The sequence below is a fragment of the Battus philenor genome, unplaced genomic scaffold (assembly GCF_028537555.1).
Source record: "Battus philenor isolate CCGP_79_NKW_IND1 unplaced genomic scaffold, ilBatPhil1.0.hap1 SCAF_19, whole genome shotgun sequence".
In the NCBI taxonomy this organism is placed as follows: Eukaryota; Metazoa; Arthropoda; class Insecta; order Lepidoptera; family Papilionidae; genus Battus; species Battus philenor.
In genome coordinates this window covers 3,578,175-3,596,579 of record NW_027181681.1, presented here as the reverse complement: position 1 = coordinate 3,596,579, position 18,405 = coordinate 3,578,175, and the positions used below count along the sequence as shown (strand labels likewise).

Sequence of the window (18,405 nt, the reverse complement as noted above, 5' to 3'; positions counted from 1 at the left end):
AATTTTGCATTCCGGATGAATTTAATTTACAACGCGGTACTAATTTTCCGTCTAATAATAGGTTGAAGCTTTACATGGGACAATGTATAGCTCATTTGCTGTCCATCAACAAATCAATGGTTTTCATAATCTAATGACGTAATAACAACATAATAAGAAATATTTTTTTTTTATTTTTACTTATTAAAATTGATCATTTTATTACTATCTCTCATTGCAGAATTTGTACTACTACATGTTGTTAGCCTGTTGCATTTATAAAAGTAATTAATTAATGTCACATATTTTAGAATAAACACATTATAAAATCACCCGATTGGAAATATGGAGGCGTAACAACTTTGAAGATTTTTATTGACAAATGAGATACATTCACTACTTTAAATCTTTCACACCTAAAACAAATCATTCTAAGAAAACTAATAATTACACTCGTTATATGTGGTTAGCTTTCGAAAATAAAATATGAACTAGCACAAAGCAAAATAACTTTGGTTTCGTCATAATGCACTTTATTGTACTGTACACAATATTGCCATGCATTCAGCGTTGCAGTAAGAAGCGGTGCGATGTGATCTCTGTAGGCGATGTTAATGCGTCCATTTGTTTTCTTCAACGTTTCCATTCTTGCACAGGTTTTTAATATACATATAGTTAATATGCCGCGATCGTCGACTATATTCCTTTGAAACGTATCATTATGTCAACTAACATATTGTAAGTAATGCTTAGGCAACTTTTTATTTAGACTTAGTCGTTGTCAAATGCCTTATGCCCTTTGGACTTTACATTTTCTCCGTGCTTAACATTATAGAGATGAAGATACAGCCTAAACCTCATACACATCAAAGCTCCGGGTATCAGTGCACCGCCCGCAAGCCCGGTATCACCTGGGCTGGCGGGCGGTGCACTTTGTTGCACGACTACCACTGCACGTGCGGAAGTGGCTAAATATTGGTCCTTTTCTTGCTTCGGATGGACTTCCACAAGGTAACGCCTGATTCCATTAAATATTGAAGATATAGTAAATACCTTTTGTAACACAGTTGTATCATTTATATATTTTATTATATCATTATCTATTTTACGACTGCAAATTTAGATCGATTAATAAGAAATCGTTTTTTGTGTTTAAATGGTTACATTTACTATATGAGGGGAGTTGTGTAACCGGCTTTAGTTTAAAACTCCCAAAGGTTATGCGGGTCATGTTGAATATTAACGAAGTCATTTCGTAGGCGGATATGAATTTAAAAATAAAAATACGACTCGAAAATAGGTTGAACTAAAAAGGAGCAACAAGGTTACTTCGTTGATATATCACAAGATGGTGTTGATAGCGTTGTCGGAGGTATACTATTTAGGTATTATCCGAACGTATCCCGCAATGGATGCTGCCCTTAAACGGATATCCGTTAAGAAAACGTGTTTTAATATGAGAACATCGCTAAATATTTTTATTACTATAAATGGTTATGAAAGAATAATATTAACAATCAAAAATTGCTACTATGAATAAGTCATCAATAAAATTCTTTTTTTTTTTAAATAAATAAATGTTGTTTGCTCTTTGGCACTTTTGATGTTTGCCTTTTTTACAAATTTTAATTTAATTTGCAGTAAATATGTTTATTTTTTTTCGAAGAGCGCTAAGTTTTATTTTGCCCGAGGCTCTCAAAACTTCAAAACCGGCCTAGATCTTCGTGGTATTTAGCAAGACAGGGCAACGGATGAGCTAAATCTAAATCTATTTTCAATTCATTTATAATTGTTCTCTTTGTTCCATAATGTAACCTTTTTTGTAATATCGGCCATTTAATTAATTTGACAGATAACTATAGTTTTGACATCTATTATTATAGTCAATGAAATCCTTTAGTTGTAAAATAGCGAGAATGACTGCCACTTTTGTGTATTATTGGAAACCTTGTGAATCCTGCTTGATAATAATCGAATATTAATATAATTGTTTATTATTTTAAATTGCCAGAAAGAAAAAAATTTTTATGGTATATATAGTATCATTATGGGCAGGGGGCGTCTATTGACTGACATGTTGATCATGGTAATTGTTGTTTTCTTTTAAGCGGTGTAGTCTCATCGTAGAATAAGTTTAATTAGCTCTACCAGAGTTGTAACGCTCTGCCTTCTGAACGTTGCTCTTAGTTTATTTTGGGTACAATGTATGTTTCTTTCGATAGCTCCTTATAATTGATATGTTCGATATTTGAATTTTTTCTTTTTTCATTAATTTTAGCCAATAGACGCTAACTAGATAAGCTTTGTCAACGACAAAGATCGCCACGTTGACCGGTCTTGCGCTGCTCGTAGCCAGATTCCCTCGACCTTGACTATATCGTCACTCTACATAGCAGGTCTAACGGATCGTGGTCGCACACTCGAGAAAAATGATGAGACCATAAAGGGCGGAGCCTTAGTTCTGGATTACAGACATTGGTTTTTAAAGCGTTGCGAAAGATGTCAACAGCGTCCCTACTGTATCGCTATAAAAATTACCAGTAATCAATCGTCAGCAATAAGCGCCCCATAAGTACCGCAATATGGGGTTAGGATGGAATAAGTAGCCTGTTTGCTGTCAGTTAGTGTGGTACACCCTATCCAAAAATTAATGATTTCGGATATAATGAATAACATCGAAAGATATGGCGTTTTTAAAATTCGACTTACTGCATATTAAAATTGTTTATTGTCTACTATTTGCCTATATAGACTTTTTCTGTCGGAATTTATTAGAATTCCGCATTCTAATACTACATGAATTAATGTAAAATATTTCGGATAGACCACTTTACAGGATTATTTAAAATTAGTCAAAATTGCTGACGAATGAAATAAATATTCACCCATTGAAAGTTTTGATATCTACAGGCAATATTTGCCCCGTATAATGTTGTAGACGTATGCGGAGAGAAGTGTAACATTTGAGAAACTGTTTGACGGTTATTGTTGTGGTTCTGTACAGCCACATGATTATACATGTGTAAATACATCGCAGATCAAATAGTTATAAATATACAATGTACGTCGCAAGTAAAACACAGGTGAGAGACGTGCTCTGAATAATACATGGATGGTATGTTCAGCGGATGAGCGACGCAAAGAGGTCGCACGTCCTCGATGACCTCCTTCCTCATCCTTCGCCAGTGAAATGCGGATTCATTTCACGAAAGTTCGATGTTGTTAGAAAGGGACCGAAAATGTACTCATTAATTACAAAGTCATCAAAATTTAAAAAAAAATCATCATTATTTCAGCTGTAAAACTTCTCACCTTAGACATAAATCTCTGTCAAGGAAATAGGACCGGCTGTACACTCAACGTAAACCACATTGAGCGTATTTCAACGACTTTAGTATGGGGCAACTCTAAAAACTAAGAGCTCCAGAGGTCATCTATTCTGAACGCTATATGGCCTGCGTCCTGTCAATTCAACTTGCCACTTCCCAGGGCTGTTTCGATTACTTTAGTTCGTCTACGGATCTTCGTCCTTGATTCGATCTCGTTGTAAAATCTTGAGCTATCTCTGTCTATGGTTCTTTTGTCCCTGTGAGCTTGCCTAGGAGGCCTGAACGGAGTTCGTTATCATTAATAATGTAATAGTGTCAACTCTGTCTACTCTGAATTCAGAAAAAAAAACATTTTTTTAATTAATTTTCTATCCTTGTGACTCGTTGGAAACAAATTTCTTCATACGTTCCCACAGTTCAATGACGGCTTATAAGATTACCTCATGTTATTTATTAGATCACCTGCGAATAAATATAAAAAGTGGTATGAATAAAACATTCGCGTTATTGGCGGGACGGTGGTGTGGTGGGACGGCGGGGACGGTAGGGCGGCAAGTCGCGCAGAGGAAACTGCATAAACATGTCTCGCGAGAGCGGTCGCGGGACATCGCATTATCGGGCCATGAATCGTCCTGTAATCGGCAGGCCGCGTCGATTTCTCGCCACTTTAAATGATAGCTCCCGATTCTGAGATTAATTTGTTATGTTTAAATCACAAGAGTAAGCGATTTGTTCAAATTATTCTATCACAGCTTTATTTCTGTGATAATATTACTTGCGAGCCTGTCTACCAACTACCTAGTCTATCGACATACCGACATCTAACGATCTCCTCAGTTATGATTCGATCTCGTGAAGAAATCCTGAGCATAAACCACCCCATGGAACGTTGAGCGACTGTCAGCTTACCAATGAGGCTCAAAGTGTAAGAAAAAGTTTCTTTAGCGTAAGGCATTATTGGTAAATATACTTTGGTATTAGACATAATAGACTTTTGTCTTAAGGTACTATTGTATATAATACATATCGTATGGAATATAATATATTCTGAACGTCGTGAAGGAATAATCGTAAATATTATATGTATTGAAGTATATAAGGATAAATAAATTGGCATGTCGTATGCTATTATACCTCGGAGGATTTATTTTCGACTCGATAAAGGCAACTTTAGATCTGATCGAGTAAAGTTTCTTAACTGGCCTGGTCATGTTCGATCAAATTTAATTGTATATTGTTATTTTAATAGATTATAATAGTACACTGATTATAATCAAGGAACTTGTTGTCCCGCGTGCAGCTTATCACTTGCGGCACTATATACATTCCGCGAGGCTTGCAGTCACGCGATCGGTTCTAGCCGGCCGCTCAGGAATGCGCCTCTGATCTGCCGATACTCCACCACGAGACGCGTCGCTCATACAGATAAAACATTGCAATTGCATTACGATTTTTTTCTCTTTAATTATGAATTACGTTAACGGCTGGTAGGAATTAATGTTTTTTAAAAACGAAACCAGATTAACGAATGCTGACATCTGTGATTTACAACGTCTATGGTGCCAGTGATAATTGTAATATGGTTTATGTTAGTTTAATAACATTTTTTCTGTATCATATAAAATTAACATGTTCTAACCAATTAACTATTTAAAAAAAGACTCCGGACTTTTTTAAAGTTGGTTAAAAATTATTTTCATTCTTCATAGTTCGAAAAAAGCTATAAATGTGGTATTATTTTAAAACTTAAAAACAAACAGCGCGGTATTTTAATGCCGTAAATACTTCCACGGTACAATCGCTTCGAATGCGGTTCTAAGCACTTTCATATCGAATAAGAAATACGTTTTTCATTGATCAAATATTATGAAAATTAATTAAAGTAAAAATTAAGACTGCTTTGTCTGTTTGTAACGTCAATTAAAATTAAAAACAATAACCTACATGACAAACGATTCATTTTTTTTTAATTTCACAGGCCATCTGTTATTAATAAAGTGTATAAATCAGTATAAATATTACGTTGCTTCACTTTTCAAGGAACGAATAGAAAAAACGGTTTACAATTAGACTTACAAGAAGTCAAAGAATGTGTTGAAAGAAGTAAAACTGGAGTGTAAACTTGTTTTTTTATTCCGTACTATCTATTCCTGTAGAATTTTGTACTGATAGAATTTAATGTTAAGTGTAGTGTTTCAACTCAATGTTTCTGACCTGCACACCCCTAGTATGGAGCGATCTACTGGCTTCCTTATATCCCGCGAATTATAGCTCAGGTCTCTTCAGGGTTAGAGTTACTCACAGATTTTGCGTACTTAGTCGTCGACCACATGTTCGCTTTCCATTAAGCGAGTTGGTGGTCGAAAGCGTACAAGTAAGTGTTAAGAAAAAAATAATGAATGTAACATATTTTAGAGTGATCATCTTTGTTTATTCGATAAATACTGACCAATGGAGATGTTTAACGATATTATTAATACCGTCAGGGGCGGCTCTAGCTCGTGTAGCACCCGTGTGCAGTGAAACCCCGACCCTTAAGCCTAACCCCCCTCCCCCCGCGTCTATAACTAATAACTTTGCCGTCGTAACAAGAAAGTTTTTTCATATTCCAACAAGCTATTTTATGAGTAGGTTTAGCTTACAGTATGGTATTATTTACGGCCTTTCTTCTCATAACGGCAGAATAACACTCATTGTTTTTATGCCTGTAGCACATCTCTCTTGCGAAACTAAGCGGCGAACCGCGATAGTTCATGTTTCGTCTTGTGTTTTAAGTTTTATGGACAGCGAAATAGAGCGTGTCATATTGTTGTTGTACCATGATGGTCAAGACGATGCTCTTACCTGTCTCACGACGGCGGCGCCTGTGTGCATTGCACACCCTGCACTATAGGTTAAGCCGCCCCCTGAATACTGCGCTTGAAGTGTCAAACGAGCGAAGTTCAAAGCGAACTGTCAAATTTTCTAAAAATAATTTTTCCCTCATTATTTGAAATCGAAAATGTTTATACAAAATAAAATGTATTTGATTTGTATAAAAGATCGCGTATACCATGTGAAACCGTGTCAATTCCAACACGGTACAAAAACTCTGTGCGTATTAGGAGATCATAATCGTTCGCTGTATTAGAGTCAACATTGCAAAGAGCTCGTAAAATAAGTGTTACAAGCTTTATCTCAACGCTTTGCAACATGTGAGCAAAGACCCTAATAGGTTTTACACATGCTGTCAACAGTCGTAAGCTGTTTCAAAGTACTTAACATTTTTTTTTTATAGTTAGCGCTATGGTTCGTTTTGTTCTAGATGTTTACATATATACAGAATGATTTGTTATGGGTGTAAAAGTTTTAAAGGTGTGAATGTATAGTTTGTTTACTGTAAATTAATGTATGTTACACTCTAACCAAAAGACAATGATTTCATAAATAATAAATAACTTAGTGATAATAAACATGTAGCAGGAAAAAGCTTTTTTTAAGATTCGGATTGCCACATATCTAAAATAATTATTATTCATTATCTGTATGTAATGCAATACTAATTTCTAGATGTTTATTGCCTTGTCTAAGTGAAGAAAAATTTGAAGAACCTTATATATATTTTTTTTAAAAGCTTCAAAATGTTACAAGCGTGTGTGCTTTTGAATTAATGCATGTGGTAAATAGAAAATGACGGCATTTAATTCCGTGTGCACAAAGAGATAATAAAAATTCCGGCGGAAGTGAGTCGTTTTTTGTTTAAACGCAAAACTATCTCTGGCACTTTCGACAAAGCTATTAAAGCTTATTCACACATTAATGTTGACATGCGCTGTTAGAAATAGACTGGTCCGGCTTTTACCTTTCGATACGCATTGCCGTCGTGTACAGTCGCGTGCGACATCACTTTTGTATTTATTTTCTTTCTTAACATAAATATTATTTATGTTAATTTTTTTCTTCTCTATTATTCCGATAATATATTGTTCACTGTGTAAAAATTTTCTAGAGAACCATTTTTGGCATTACGCATAGTATTTTCGTAATTCTTGTTATTTATCAATAATAAACATTTATGTAATATATATAATAGTGATTATATTTGTAATACTTAACACGTATTATTATAAATTGATGCAGTTATAAGCCTGTTTACTTTAATATAAACTTTTGTTGTAAGATAGATACTACAACCTAACTTATTTATTTCTGTTTTTAGCGAATAAATATTAAAAAGTAATATAAACCTTCCTATATTCAACAATAATCAAAATGATCGCCCAAAAAAATATTTTTGGTTTAAAGCTTTTTTAATTTTACCATTCGTCAACGCCCTGATTTCAGCCGCAGTACTTTCACTGCTAAGTATAGGCCTTCTTCATAGATTTCCATAAGAAGGAGCTGGCATTAAGCGTCTTCCAAAGTTCCTTCACAAGTTCATCTGTCCACCTTGTACGTGGACACCACAGCAGGGTCTTAAGGCCCCAGCGGCCACTTGAGTTATGGCGCTTAATTTTCTCTTTCAAATTTTCTGTTATACTAATTCGAATTCGTAGAGAATTCTGAACACATTATCTCGCTATTAGTGAAAATAATAATATTTATGCAATCAGAGATTTTGTTATAAATTAAATTGAGTGCCTTTTGTACACGAGTGTACTAACGCAACAAAATGCCGTTTTCATAACACAGGTAACGACGTCGGTTTGTCGCTTTATATCGCGGTTTTCTCACCGTCGTCTGAAGGACTGCAATTTGTGTTTTGCCCAATATTGTTTCTGGCCTCACAAACCTTAATAGCTCAGCAATTTGCCTTTCACGTTGGTTCAAACAGTATATACATTTGTTTCATCAACTTTTGTTTTTATTTGAAAATTATTAATTATACAAATTGACTAGTTATAGGTGTAAGAGAATTAAAGTATGAATGTATAGCTAATTTGCTGTCAACATAAGTAGTAGTAAGTAATGTAGTAAGAAAAAGCATTTTCAAAATTCGGTTTTCTGAATATAAAAAATAGTTAATGTCTACTATCTTTACCTTCAGACTTTGTACTACCAGAAGTAATTGGCCTGTTGTATTATAATAGAAAAAAAATATATTTCAAAGTGAACACTGTACAGTGTAGTTGAAAATTGGTAAAAGGTTTAAAACATTTTGTCAACAAATGTACTATACATTTATACCGTTAAAGATTTTAAATAAATAATGAATTGCCCTATATAAGCATTACATAAAATTCATTGTAATTATATTTTGTACACAAATAAAAATGTTGCATTTTGGGTATTTTTAACATTTCTTCGATGTGAAACAAATATCTATATACAAATGCATATTTAAATTTGTGTTCATTAATGGCTAAATTTTGCATAGCAAAGCTTATCGTGGTTTCAGTCCATAGATGCCTACTGCAAGGCATAGGTCTCCCTCAAAAATATCTAAGGGAAGATATACCACAATCGCCTCGTATTGCAGCGCGGTATGATGGTGCGTTGAGGGCGCTGCTGTCTATCCTCCGGAAAAATGTTTAGGAGCAGTGGCAATTCTATATAATTAATGCACAAAATGTAAATTACATAAGATTGTATCCCGAGATTCGAACCTGATCGCAAATCTCAGTCCTTACCACTGGGCTACCATTGCTTGAAGCGAAAGCAAAGCCTATATGAAAGTAGAAATATTCGATCCATTGTTTCATATATACGTTTTATTGAGAAGCTTACATAACATGAGAGATAAAACTCTCTTAACCAAAAATTCCGTAGAAAATATGAAAGTACATAATCGATGTACACACACACATATCTATATATAATAATAAAATAACAATGAACATATGGTAAGTACTAGAAATATAATTAGTAACTCTGTTAAGCAACTCTGTATATTATTACAATTTATTCCCACATCTCTAGGGGGTAATGTACCATAATCGCTACACTTGGTATGCAGAGGACGCTGTTACCCGTCTTCTGGAATTTTGTTTGTGAGCAGTAACAATGTTATATAATTGATGCACAAAGTATGAATTATAAGAAATTGCATCTAGTGAATCGAACTCGCGGCCTATGATCGCAAGCGTCAGTTCTCTACTACTGAGATACCAAGTATGAAAAGGACCAATATACAGCTACTTCCGCCAATGCAGTAGTGCAATAAAGTGCACCTTAGGATGGACTTCTGCAAAATAACGCCTGAATCCATTAGACGGCTGAGATACCACTTTCATGCAATGTTTCCAATTTTAATATAAAAAATTTTTGTTAATTATCATGTAATAAAAGTTTACCAACGCCGATTTTTAGAAAGTTCTAGTAAAAACAGAAGTGGTTATAATTAAAAGTATTACTTACCAAATAACAATCGATTGGTTTTTCTTTCGGCCTGTGGTAAGCCTTTTGGAGCTCTGTCTGTTTGAGGGCATGCGCAATGTGCAGGGCGCTTGCGTCGAAGCGGCCATATTGGTAGTCGGGGGTGTCCCGCGAAGGCTCTCTGGCGGGCGACGCATGCACGCTACCGCCGTTCGTTGCTCTTGTCGGTGATACTGCAGAAAATTCATTATTGAAATTTCTATTTCAAAAGATAATATAAAAGCACTTTTTTTTAATAAAAAACTAACAGATAATGTTTAAAAATACAAGTGAAGCGGGGTAATAATAATAATAATGCGGTAGATACATTATTTAAAAGCGTAATAAAACTTTTAAAAGTTTAAGGTTATAATAATATTACAATTTAGTTCCCTAACTAGATGTACCGTGTCATATATTAGGTCAGGAAAAAGGTCTAAGTCATATATTATGTAAATTTGTATTAAAATCTCTTTGGCTATTATATTATTTGTACCTGGCAGGTTTAGATGATATTAAAAAGGTTATTGAAATAAGAAACAAGTTAGTAAAATTATGTTTCGTGCTATTTTTCATTAGTTTTTAGTTTTGTATAAATGAGTGAATCTAACGAAGAAATATAATACACTTCATGACGTTACATCGTAAAAGAAAAACGAGTAACGTTAGCCGCAAAAAAATTGGTGTTTTTATGGACATAATGCAGTGTCAATAAGAATAGTATGAAGTTGGAATAAGCAATTTTAATTCGGGAATTATAATGTCGAACATACATGTCTAGGTGTTCTGGAATAAATGGTTTCCGTCTAATGTATTACGACGTAATTTAGATTGAACGAAAAAATAAAGTCATCTTAATATGTTAGAAATAAAAAAAAAAACACTATAAAAGCGCAGATTCAAAACAATTACGAAAAGTTTATTAAAACATTTAGTTAATAATCTTTATTTGATAATGCCTTGGTATGATGTGTATGTTGTTGTGTATGTTTATTAGGCGTTTTTATACTACGCGATTTATATCCATCGTTTATGTGTTCCGTCCTCTATAACGGGGATTCCCCAGTCATATTTCCATATTTTGAAATTTATAGTGATTTGCACAGTTCAAAATCAATTTTGCTAAAAAATTTATTAAATGTTCTTATAAAACTAAATACATTGAACCTCTTATAACAAAGAAAAGCTTAAGGGGAATCCTTCCGTACAAGGGTATTGTGTGAATGATTTTTATGAACATAGTAGCGAGTTATACGAAAACTATCGGGTAACGTGGAACATCATCGTGTAAAAATTTTATAAAAGGTAGTTTCATTTTTCTTAAATGGCAACACTACTCGACCCTGTCACTCTTTTGTGACAACTTCCGATACAAGGATTGAGATTGGTGGGGTTGAAACAGCGTTTTGATTATTAAGTCAGGAGCTCGGTCACTCGTTCGACAATTATTGAAGTGATAAGTGTTCTAGTGGAAACTATTCTAGTTGGCCTATAAGAGTATTAAAAGTGGAATAAAGGTATTTACTGTGCTGTGAATTGAAGTTTTTCTGATAACAGAGAGAATCATTGTATTTTGATACGATAGCCTATTATTACCGGTATCACTTTACTTTAAGCAGGTAAATGACATTTGCAGATCACGCAGATTTAAAGGACTAGGGCGTAAAGGGCACTTAGCTTAAGTACTCTACTAAGGCCAAGAAGTTCGAAGGTTCTGAGAAGCCTCGGCTCGGCGTGCTATATACAACTACAGTTTAACTGGATTTCAAACACAAACATGCAAGAGTAAGTTGGCTAAATATACATTGCAACATTTTGTAGTCATTGCAATTTGTAATTCGAACACAATAACGGGCTATTGAATAATAACTAGTATTTGCAACCGTCCGCCCGGATCATCCGTTACAAGCGCGTGCGCGATCCGAGCAACGGTTCAGTGAGAACCGGGTAAAAAATTACCATTCATTTGTAGGTTACTAATTATACAAATAGCTTCACAACTGGCAACACTAACCGCTCAACCGTGGTAAAAGGTGACCGTAAATATGGCGGCATTTTATGGTACAGTGACTAATTTTTGTTTTAATTTATAACCAACATTGGCAGGACGTCTACCTACAAGCTGGACATACTATCATGTTAAAACTCACATAGCAATAAAATAGGAAAACTCTGTATGTAGGTGCTTCCAACTGGTCTTAGTGGACATGTGTGGGGGAGGCCTTTTTCCGGTAGTGAGTCTTAAGCGTGAAATGATGATGACTATAATGTTAGTTGTTGATGTCCTAATAAATAAAAAAAAACATCTGCTATTAATTGGCAAGACGGGTCAAAGTTGCAAACGACTGTCTTTGTGGCCAAAAGTTTCTCAAGTGGCGGCTACGACCTGGTTGACGCGACTAGGGTTAGGTCCCCTGTTTCCTGGACCGACTACAGATTGATAGAGATAGATCCAAGCATCTCAAGATCGGTCATTGTGGCGAACTTTGGGAAAACCCTTGGATGAATTGGAAACAATTTGGAAGCTAACATTGGTGTTGACCGACAAAATCTAATATATAAAATTTTCGTGTCTCAGTGTGCGTGATTTAACTCCTCCGAAAGGGCTCGGCCGTGAATTTCATTCATTTTCGTGAATCTTAACGTGCGTATCGGCCAGGGTGGAGAATCGGACAGCATATATTTTTCATCCCCCTAAATGTTAAGGGTGGTTCACCGCTAATTTTTTTTTATTTTTTAGACAAAGTTTTTGGTTTTTATTTTTTTATGATACAGCATACAAAAATACATACAGCCCTAAATTTTCACCCCCTACAATCAACCTTCATTTTTTATTTGTTAATTAAAAACTTTAATTTTTTTTGCAAGAATTTTCTTTTTATTTTTTCATGACTTAGAATAAAAATTTCATATTACTCTGAATTTTTAACCCCTCTAAGATCAACCCCTATTTTTTTGTTAATTATAAACTTTTATAAAGATTTACTTTAATAAAGATGTATTTATTAACCTAAATAAAACATACTTTAATTCTTTATAACGCTTTCGATTATAAATATATCCCCGCACACTTTGGATGGTTATTTTTATTGAATAAAAAAAATGTTTCCTATGAATAACATACATGGCAAAACATGAAGAATAAAGCATGAAGATATACGTGTGATATGCTTTGGAAAGAAACTTGTCTAAGAAAATAAGAAAAACAAAATTCATCTGTTAGTAAACTATAACTCTGGTTACACAGAACATTCGAGAATTTTTGATGAAAACATATTCTAACATTAAGCGGTAAAGTACTACAAAGCGTTGCGTAATTATCCGCAAGTTATCGTAATTGATCCGTACTTCTCGGAAAAACTTCAAGGTGTTGGCCGTAAAAAAGATGCGAAGTGCGAATAAAACTAGATGCACTTACATTCAATTTAATTGTACGAATAAGGTTAAAATAATTAATTTTGCAATCATTCAAAATATTTTATAATTGATTTAGATATAATATATGTCATCATATTTATATACATGGTACATAAAACAGGATATAATCATTATCATCATATCAGCAGATAGACACCCGCTTAAAGGCAAAAGCCTTCCCCGAAGATCGCCACGATGATCTCTCTTGCGCCGCCCGCCCGCATCCAGGCCTGCGTCGTCGGCCTGCCTATAGTGAGGGGTCGTTCCACGACGCGTCTACCGGCTCAAACAGATTATATATATATATATATATATATATATATATATATATATATATCTAATATAAAATCTCAAAAACAATTTTCTTTCCTAATAATAAATTTAGTGATACAATAAAATAATATATAATGTTCGATAAATGTAACATAATTATCTGTTTTTGATTGAGAATAACCTAAAAAATACTTTTGCTTTTTATAAAACAACTAATTAAAAAATAATCAATTATTTTTTAGACTTTTTTCAAGACTTAATTTTTTTCATTTAGTATACATTAATCAAAATAAAACTAGGAGGAAATTAATATACATACCGTAAACATCGGCTCTTGAAACATCTGAAAGAGAAACAAAATATTATTGTTATTTTTTTTCAATTTGGTCATTTCAAAAATCATATCAGAAAGCTGTGAGTAATTAAGGTATATTTTCACTGAACCATAAAGGATAATCAACCGTTTAAAGTGCACTTTCACTAAAATAATTAAAAAATATTTGATATAGATCGATAATATAAAAAAAACATTTAAATATGTAATACAGGAGAAATAGTAAACAAGAATATTTTCGACTGTAACTATGTCAGTAGAACTTATAAACTGTTAACATTGTTATTTAGAAGTTTGTTAGATTATGTTGTCTATCTTAACCTTTTGAGATAAATTTGCACTCGGAGATACTGAGGCTGTAAATGTTTTTTTAACCTTTAATTTTACAAGGTGATTGTAAAAAGGTGTATAAGGAGTGAATATACGTTCTTTCGTCGTTCATTAGTGTATGATACTAAAAATACCCGAACTAAAAATCAATGGTTTCAGAATTAATATATAACAAAATGATTGTTATCGAATTAAAATGAATTATTGTTTATTATTTAGACCTGAAGGTTTTGTATTATCAAAAGTTTTAGACCTGTCGCATTTTAATTAAAAAATAAATTAATATTACTTATTTAAGAATGACGACGACGTGAAGATTTTATACAGGGGGATTGGAAATAGGTGTAAAACCTTTAAAGGAGCCAAAGAATAGATCATTTGTCAGCCAATTCGAGATTACCTTTTAACCTTTTAAATCTATTTCATCTAATACCAATCACCGTGTATTTACATGTCATAATTTTTAGTTAAGAAAGTCTATTTCTCGTTTCTCCATAAAATTAATTATTAGCACAGATTACGGAATCATTTAAAATTATCGTTGCGCAGTCGGACTGACGGAATTCAGTGGCTTCGAATATTTTTCTAAAATGGCATGGAGTTGCTCAACCCGATCGCGTTACACATAAACCCAATAAGGCTCTAACGACTTCTTACGAAACCGTTTCACTCCACAGTTTTTGTGGTCACTTAACATGGTGTAATAAACGCAACGATTCTTTTTATGTTTTAAATTAACTTATTTTTTTGGCGGTATAAATGCGCTAGTGTTAAAATAACACACAAACAACCGTATTGTATTCGCTAGAGTTCATCATCGTCATTGCAGCCATAGGACCTGTCCTGCTAAATATAAGCCCCCCCCCCCCCTAGATTTCTAATAGAACCAGTTAGAAACCGTCCAGATTCAGTGTCTATTAATGACCTTAACAAGGTCGTCTGTCTACCTTGAAGTCGTTTACCGATCAGTGATCTTCAATCTAGAACATTAAGGCCTCTGTGGTCATTCGCTCTGCACGCCATGTGGCCTGCTCATTGCCACCTTTCAATGAGCTGGACTGTATTGATTTCGTTCATTTACCGATCTCCTCATTTCTGTTTCAATTCCAGGCTTAGACCTCCTCGTGTATCGTCAAACGAATTTGGGCTTGACAATGAGGTTTAGAGTGCTAGACCACTTATCAATCCTGGCTTATTTAGCAGCACCATTAGACTAAGTTTCAATTAAAATCCTGCTTAAAGAAATTTGATTTAATCTTCCTATGAACTCTCACCAGGTTGTGAGCAAGTAGAAAGTTCAAATAATTCGACGTAAACCCCTTTTAATACAAGTCTTACTTTACGAACATACATTACATAAAAATAACTATAAATGAACACTTATTTAAATTTTTTGGTGTTTATTACAGTGTTAAAATTTTAAGTTCTATTATGATGATTACAGAATATATAAAACTTTGTAATATATTACAGTTTGATGCGGGTCATATCATTATTACATTGACGCGTTCCTCGGTTCGTCATTAACAGTTATAAAAAAAAAGTTACGCAGGGCGACACGAGCGGCCATTACTGTTATGTAACACGCGAGTCCGTGTATATTGGCGCGTAAAAATCGCATCGCGCGACATTAACCAGTTTTTATCGTCTACACTTTCTTAAGAAACCTCATTAAATATTTAGCATCGTATTTGCAATGCAATGAGTCAATGGAATACAACTTTTCACGAATGAAATGTTGTCAGTATCAAAAATGTTTAGTTTTTTATGTAAATGCATTCAAATTTCACGTTCGACAGGATTCTTATTTCAAAAACTTTTTTCGAAATAATCAAACGTAGCCGATTTTTTGGTTTGTTTTGGAGAACGAATCTACATTAGAAATAATTAAACCTTCATCTTAAATTCATCGGATCATCGGATGTTCATAATAATATTTACTAAATAAGCTATACGTCAAAAATTTATGTTATTCGTTATTTAGTATATGCATTAATTTCTAGCAACCGATCTGCTGCGTTTTTAACTAAGTACTATTTATTTAAAAATACCGTGTATAAAATCCCGTAAATTTTTTAGAATTGATACGTAACTAATTATTTAAAAAATCATTCAGACGTACGAAACAAAGATATTACTTCAAAAAGTTAATATTAATCGTCTTCTTCATTTCAGCCGTAGCAGTACAGCTGGACATAGGCCTCCCCCATAAATTTCCAATGGAACGGGTTGGAGGCCTGGGTCTTCTGATGATCTTAACAATATACTAATAAATATGTATATTTTTAAATCAACTTTTAGATTCCTTGCAACGTCTTTTCAGGTAAAATCAATTCATTTATATTACAATCTTTTGTTCTAGAAGTTGATATTGGGACTGATATGTGTCATTTCAAGGTAACTTAAATGAAGTTATAAGTAATATTCAGCGTGCATTCTTTTGTTCTCCTTTATTTTTCTCTTTGACCATATTTTTTCTTTTCTTCAGGAAATAAAGCCAGTCATAGTATTTCTCTTCCGTTATACCAATTAGTAATAATGTCGGTTTGTAATTTAGTGACCCTAGGGTCACATTTGAACAGGTTGTCCGCTCCTTCGCGAAGCTTTAGGTCACTGGGCTGTCGCTTAGGAATGCGGCCGGTTGTTTTGCAACCGACCACCTCTCTCTTTCATCCCGCATAGCCCGTCTCTTTCTAAACGCCGAACTTTGCCGTGGTTCGATGTTCGAATGTACCGTACCGCAACCACCTTCTTCGGAAGTCCGACTGGATTCCTGCAGGTTTTGCTGATTTTAGATAGACGTTTTCTTTTTACATTCAGATTTATTATGTTAACGCTATAACATTTGTAAATATTTTAACACAGTGTTTAGAGTATGTCAGTGAAGGATATAGCAAGCAAATAGTTTTCTAGAAAAGTATTTTGTAAGTGTACACACGAGTAAATAATTTATTTTATTATATTTATTATGGGATGTTTGGTCATGGTGTAAATAATTTAGCACCGTGTCCAGTTTTATTATTAATGCAATTAAATTTAATGACAATTGTAATGTAATAAAATTATACACTATTATATTATGTTAATATCAATTAAATGGCGTCATTTTCTGTCGTCATTTGTATCTACATACATGATAAATTATAAAAAAATTCTTGTAACTTGTCTTAATTCTTCAAAAATTTTAAAATTCCTTCATGTATCTGAGTGTACCTATATATAATAAAGTTCCACATGATACAATAGACCTTCTTATCTATTCTCAGTTTTGAGTATGTTATTAAATAAATCTTATAATAGCATTCGAGAGTTTTAAGTTAATCGATATGTATGGAACTTAGTTCGTTGACGCATTTGCAGTGTTCATATTGTATTGTATATATCAAACATTGTTAGATTTGAATTGAAAAAAGCAACTGTTGGGTTTCTGGCCGGCTCTTCTCAATAAATTACTTACTGTATACATTGTCAAAACAATTGATAATTCAAATATGCGTGTAAATGCCTACCTAATTAAAGATATTTTTAAAATTATAAAAGTAAAACGCCAATTTAAAAATATAATTATTATTAATCGGCTCGGCGTAAATACTCAAAACTTAAAAAAAAAGTTCTGTTTAAATTTTACTAAACATTCAAATACAAATTTTATGACGACTGTTTGAGAAAATTGCAGTAAATTGACCGCAAAACTGTAGCGAAAACTTTGTCTGAACGTGTAATAATTGAAAAAAAAAAAACAAAATGGACGCAATACATCGGTAACTTGTCCGGACTGGTCCACGAGTGCACGCCAGACGCGGCGTCGACAGTTCAACATTATAAAACTTCAAGTAGCACAGATACCGTTGTAACTTACATTGACTGTACCTTTTTTTAAACACATTGAAAATCTCATCATTATTTCAGCTGTATTTCGTCCAAAGCTGGACATAAACATCCTCTGTAGATTTAAAATATGACCGGTTGGAAATAGCTCACATTGAGCGGCTTCCGATAATTTTAACAAGTTCTTTTCTCCACCTTGTTGGTGCACTACCAATGCTGAGCTTGCCGGTACGTGGTCTCCATTACAGAACCTTATGGCACAGCGACCATCTCAAAGCGCTGTGTGGCCTGGCCTGCTCATTGCCGCCTTTACTTGCCAATCATCTGTTACTTTCATTCATCTATAGTTACTTTACATTCCGGATTCGATTTCTTAAAGAAATATGGAGTATAGCTGCAGAATCGAATCAGAAATGAGGATATCCACAGAAGGACAAAGATCTCGGGCATATCTGGAAGATTTGCTCGTCTGAAGTTGCAGTGGAAGTCGCGAGCCGGTAGACGCGGCTTGAGTAGGCCCCCCACTAGATGCACCGATGACATAGTTAAGATCAGGGGTAGTCGCTGAATGCAAGCAGCGCA

General features: G+C 33.9%; 1 protein-coding gene across 1 annotated transcript in view; it reads right to left on the bottom strand.

Moving 5' to 3' along the window:
* Hil (Hillarin) overlaps nucleotides 1-18,405 on the bottom strand; it is an 84,825-nt gene that overhangs the window by 42,517 nt on the left and 23,903 nt on the right. The window contains exons 4-5 of the mRNA XM_068764183.1: nucleotides 13,651-13,674; nucleotides 9,645-9,835 (exon numbers count right to left, since the gene is read on the bottom strand). Of these exons, the coding sequence (XP_068620284.1) occupies nucleotides 9,645-9,835; nucleotides 13,651-13,674 (215 nt within the window). The remainder of the gene's footprint in view (nucleotides 1-9,644; nucleotides 9,836-13,650; nucleotides 13,675-18,405) is intronic.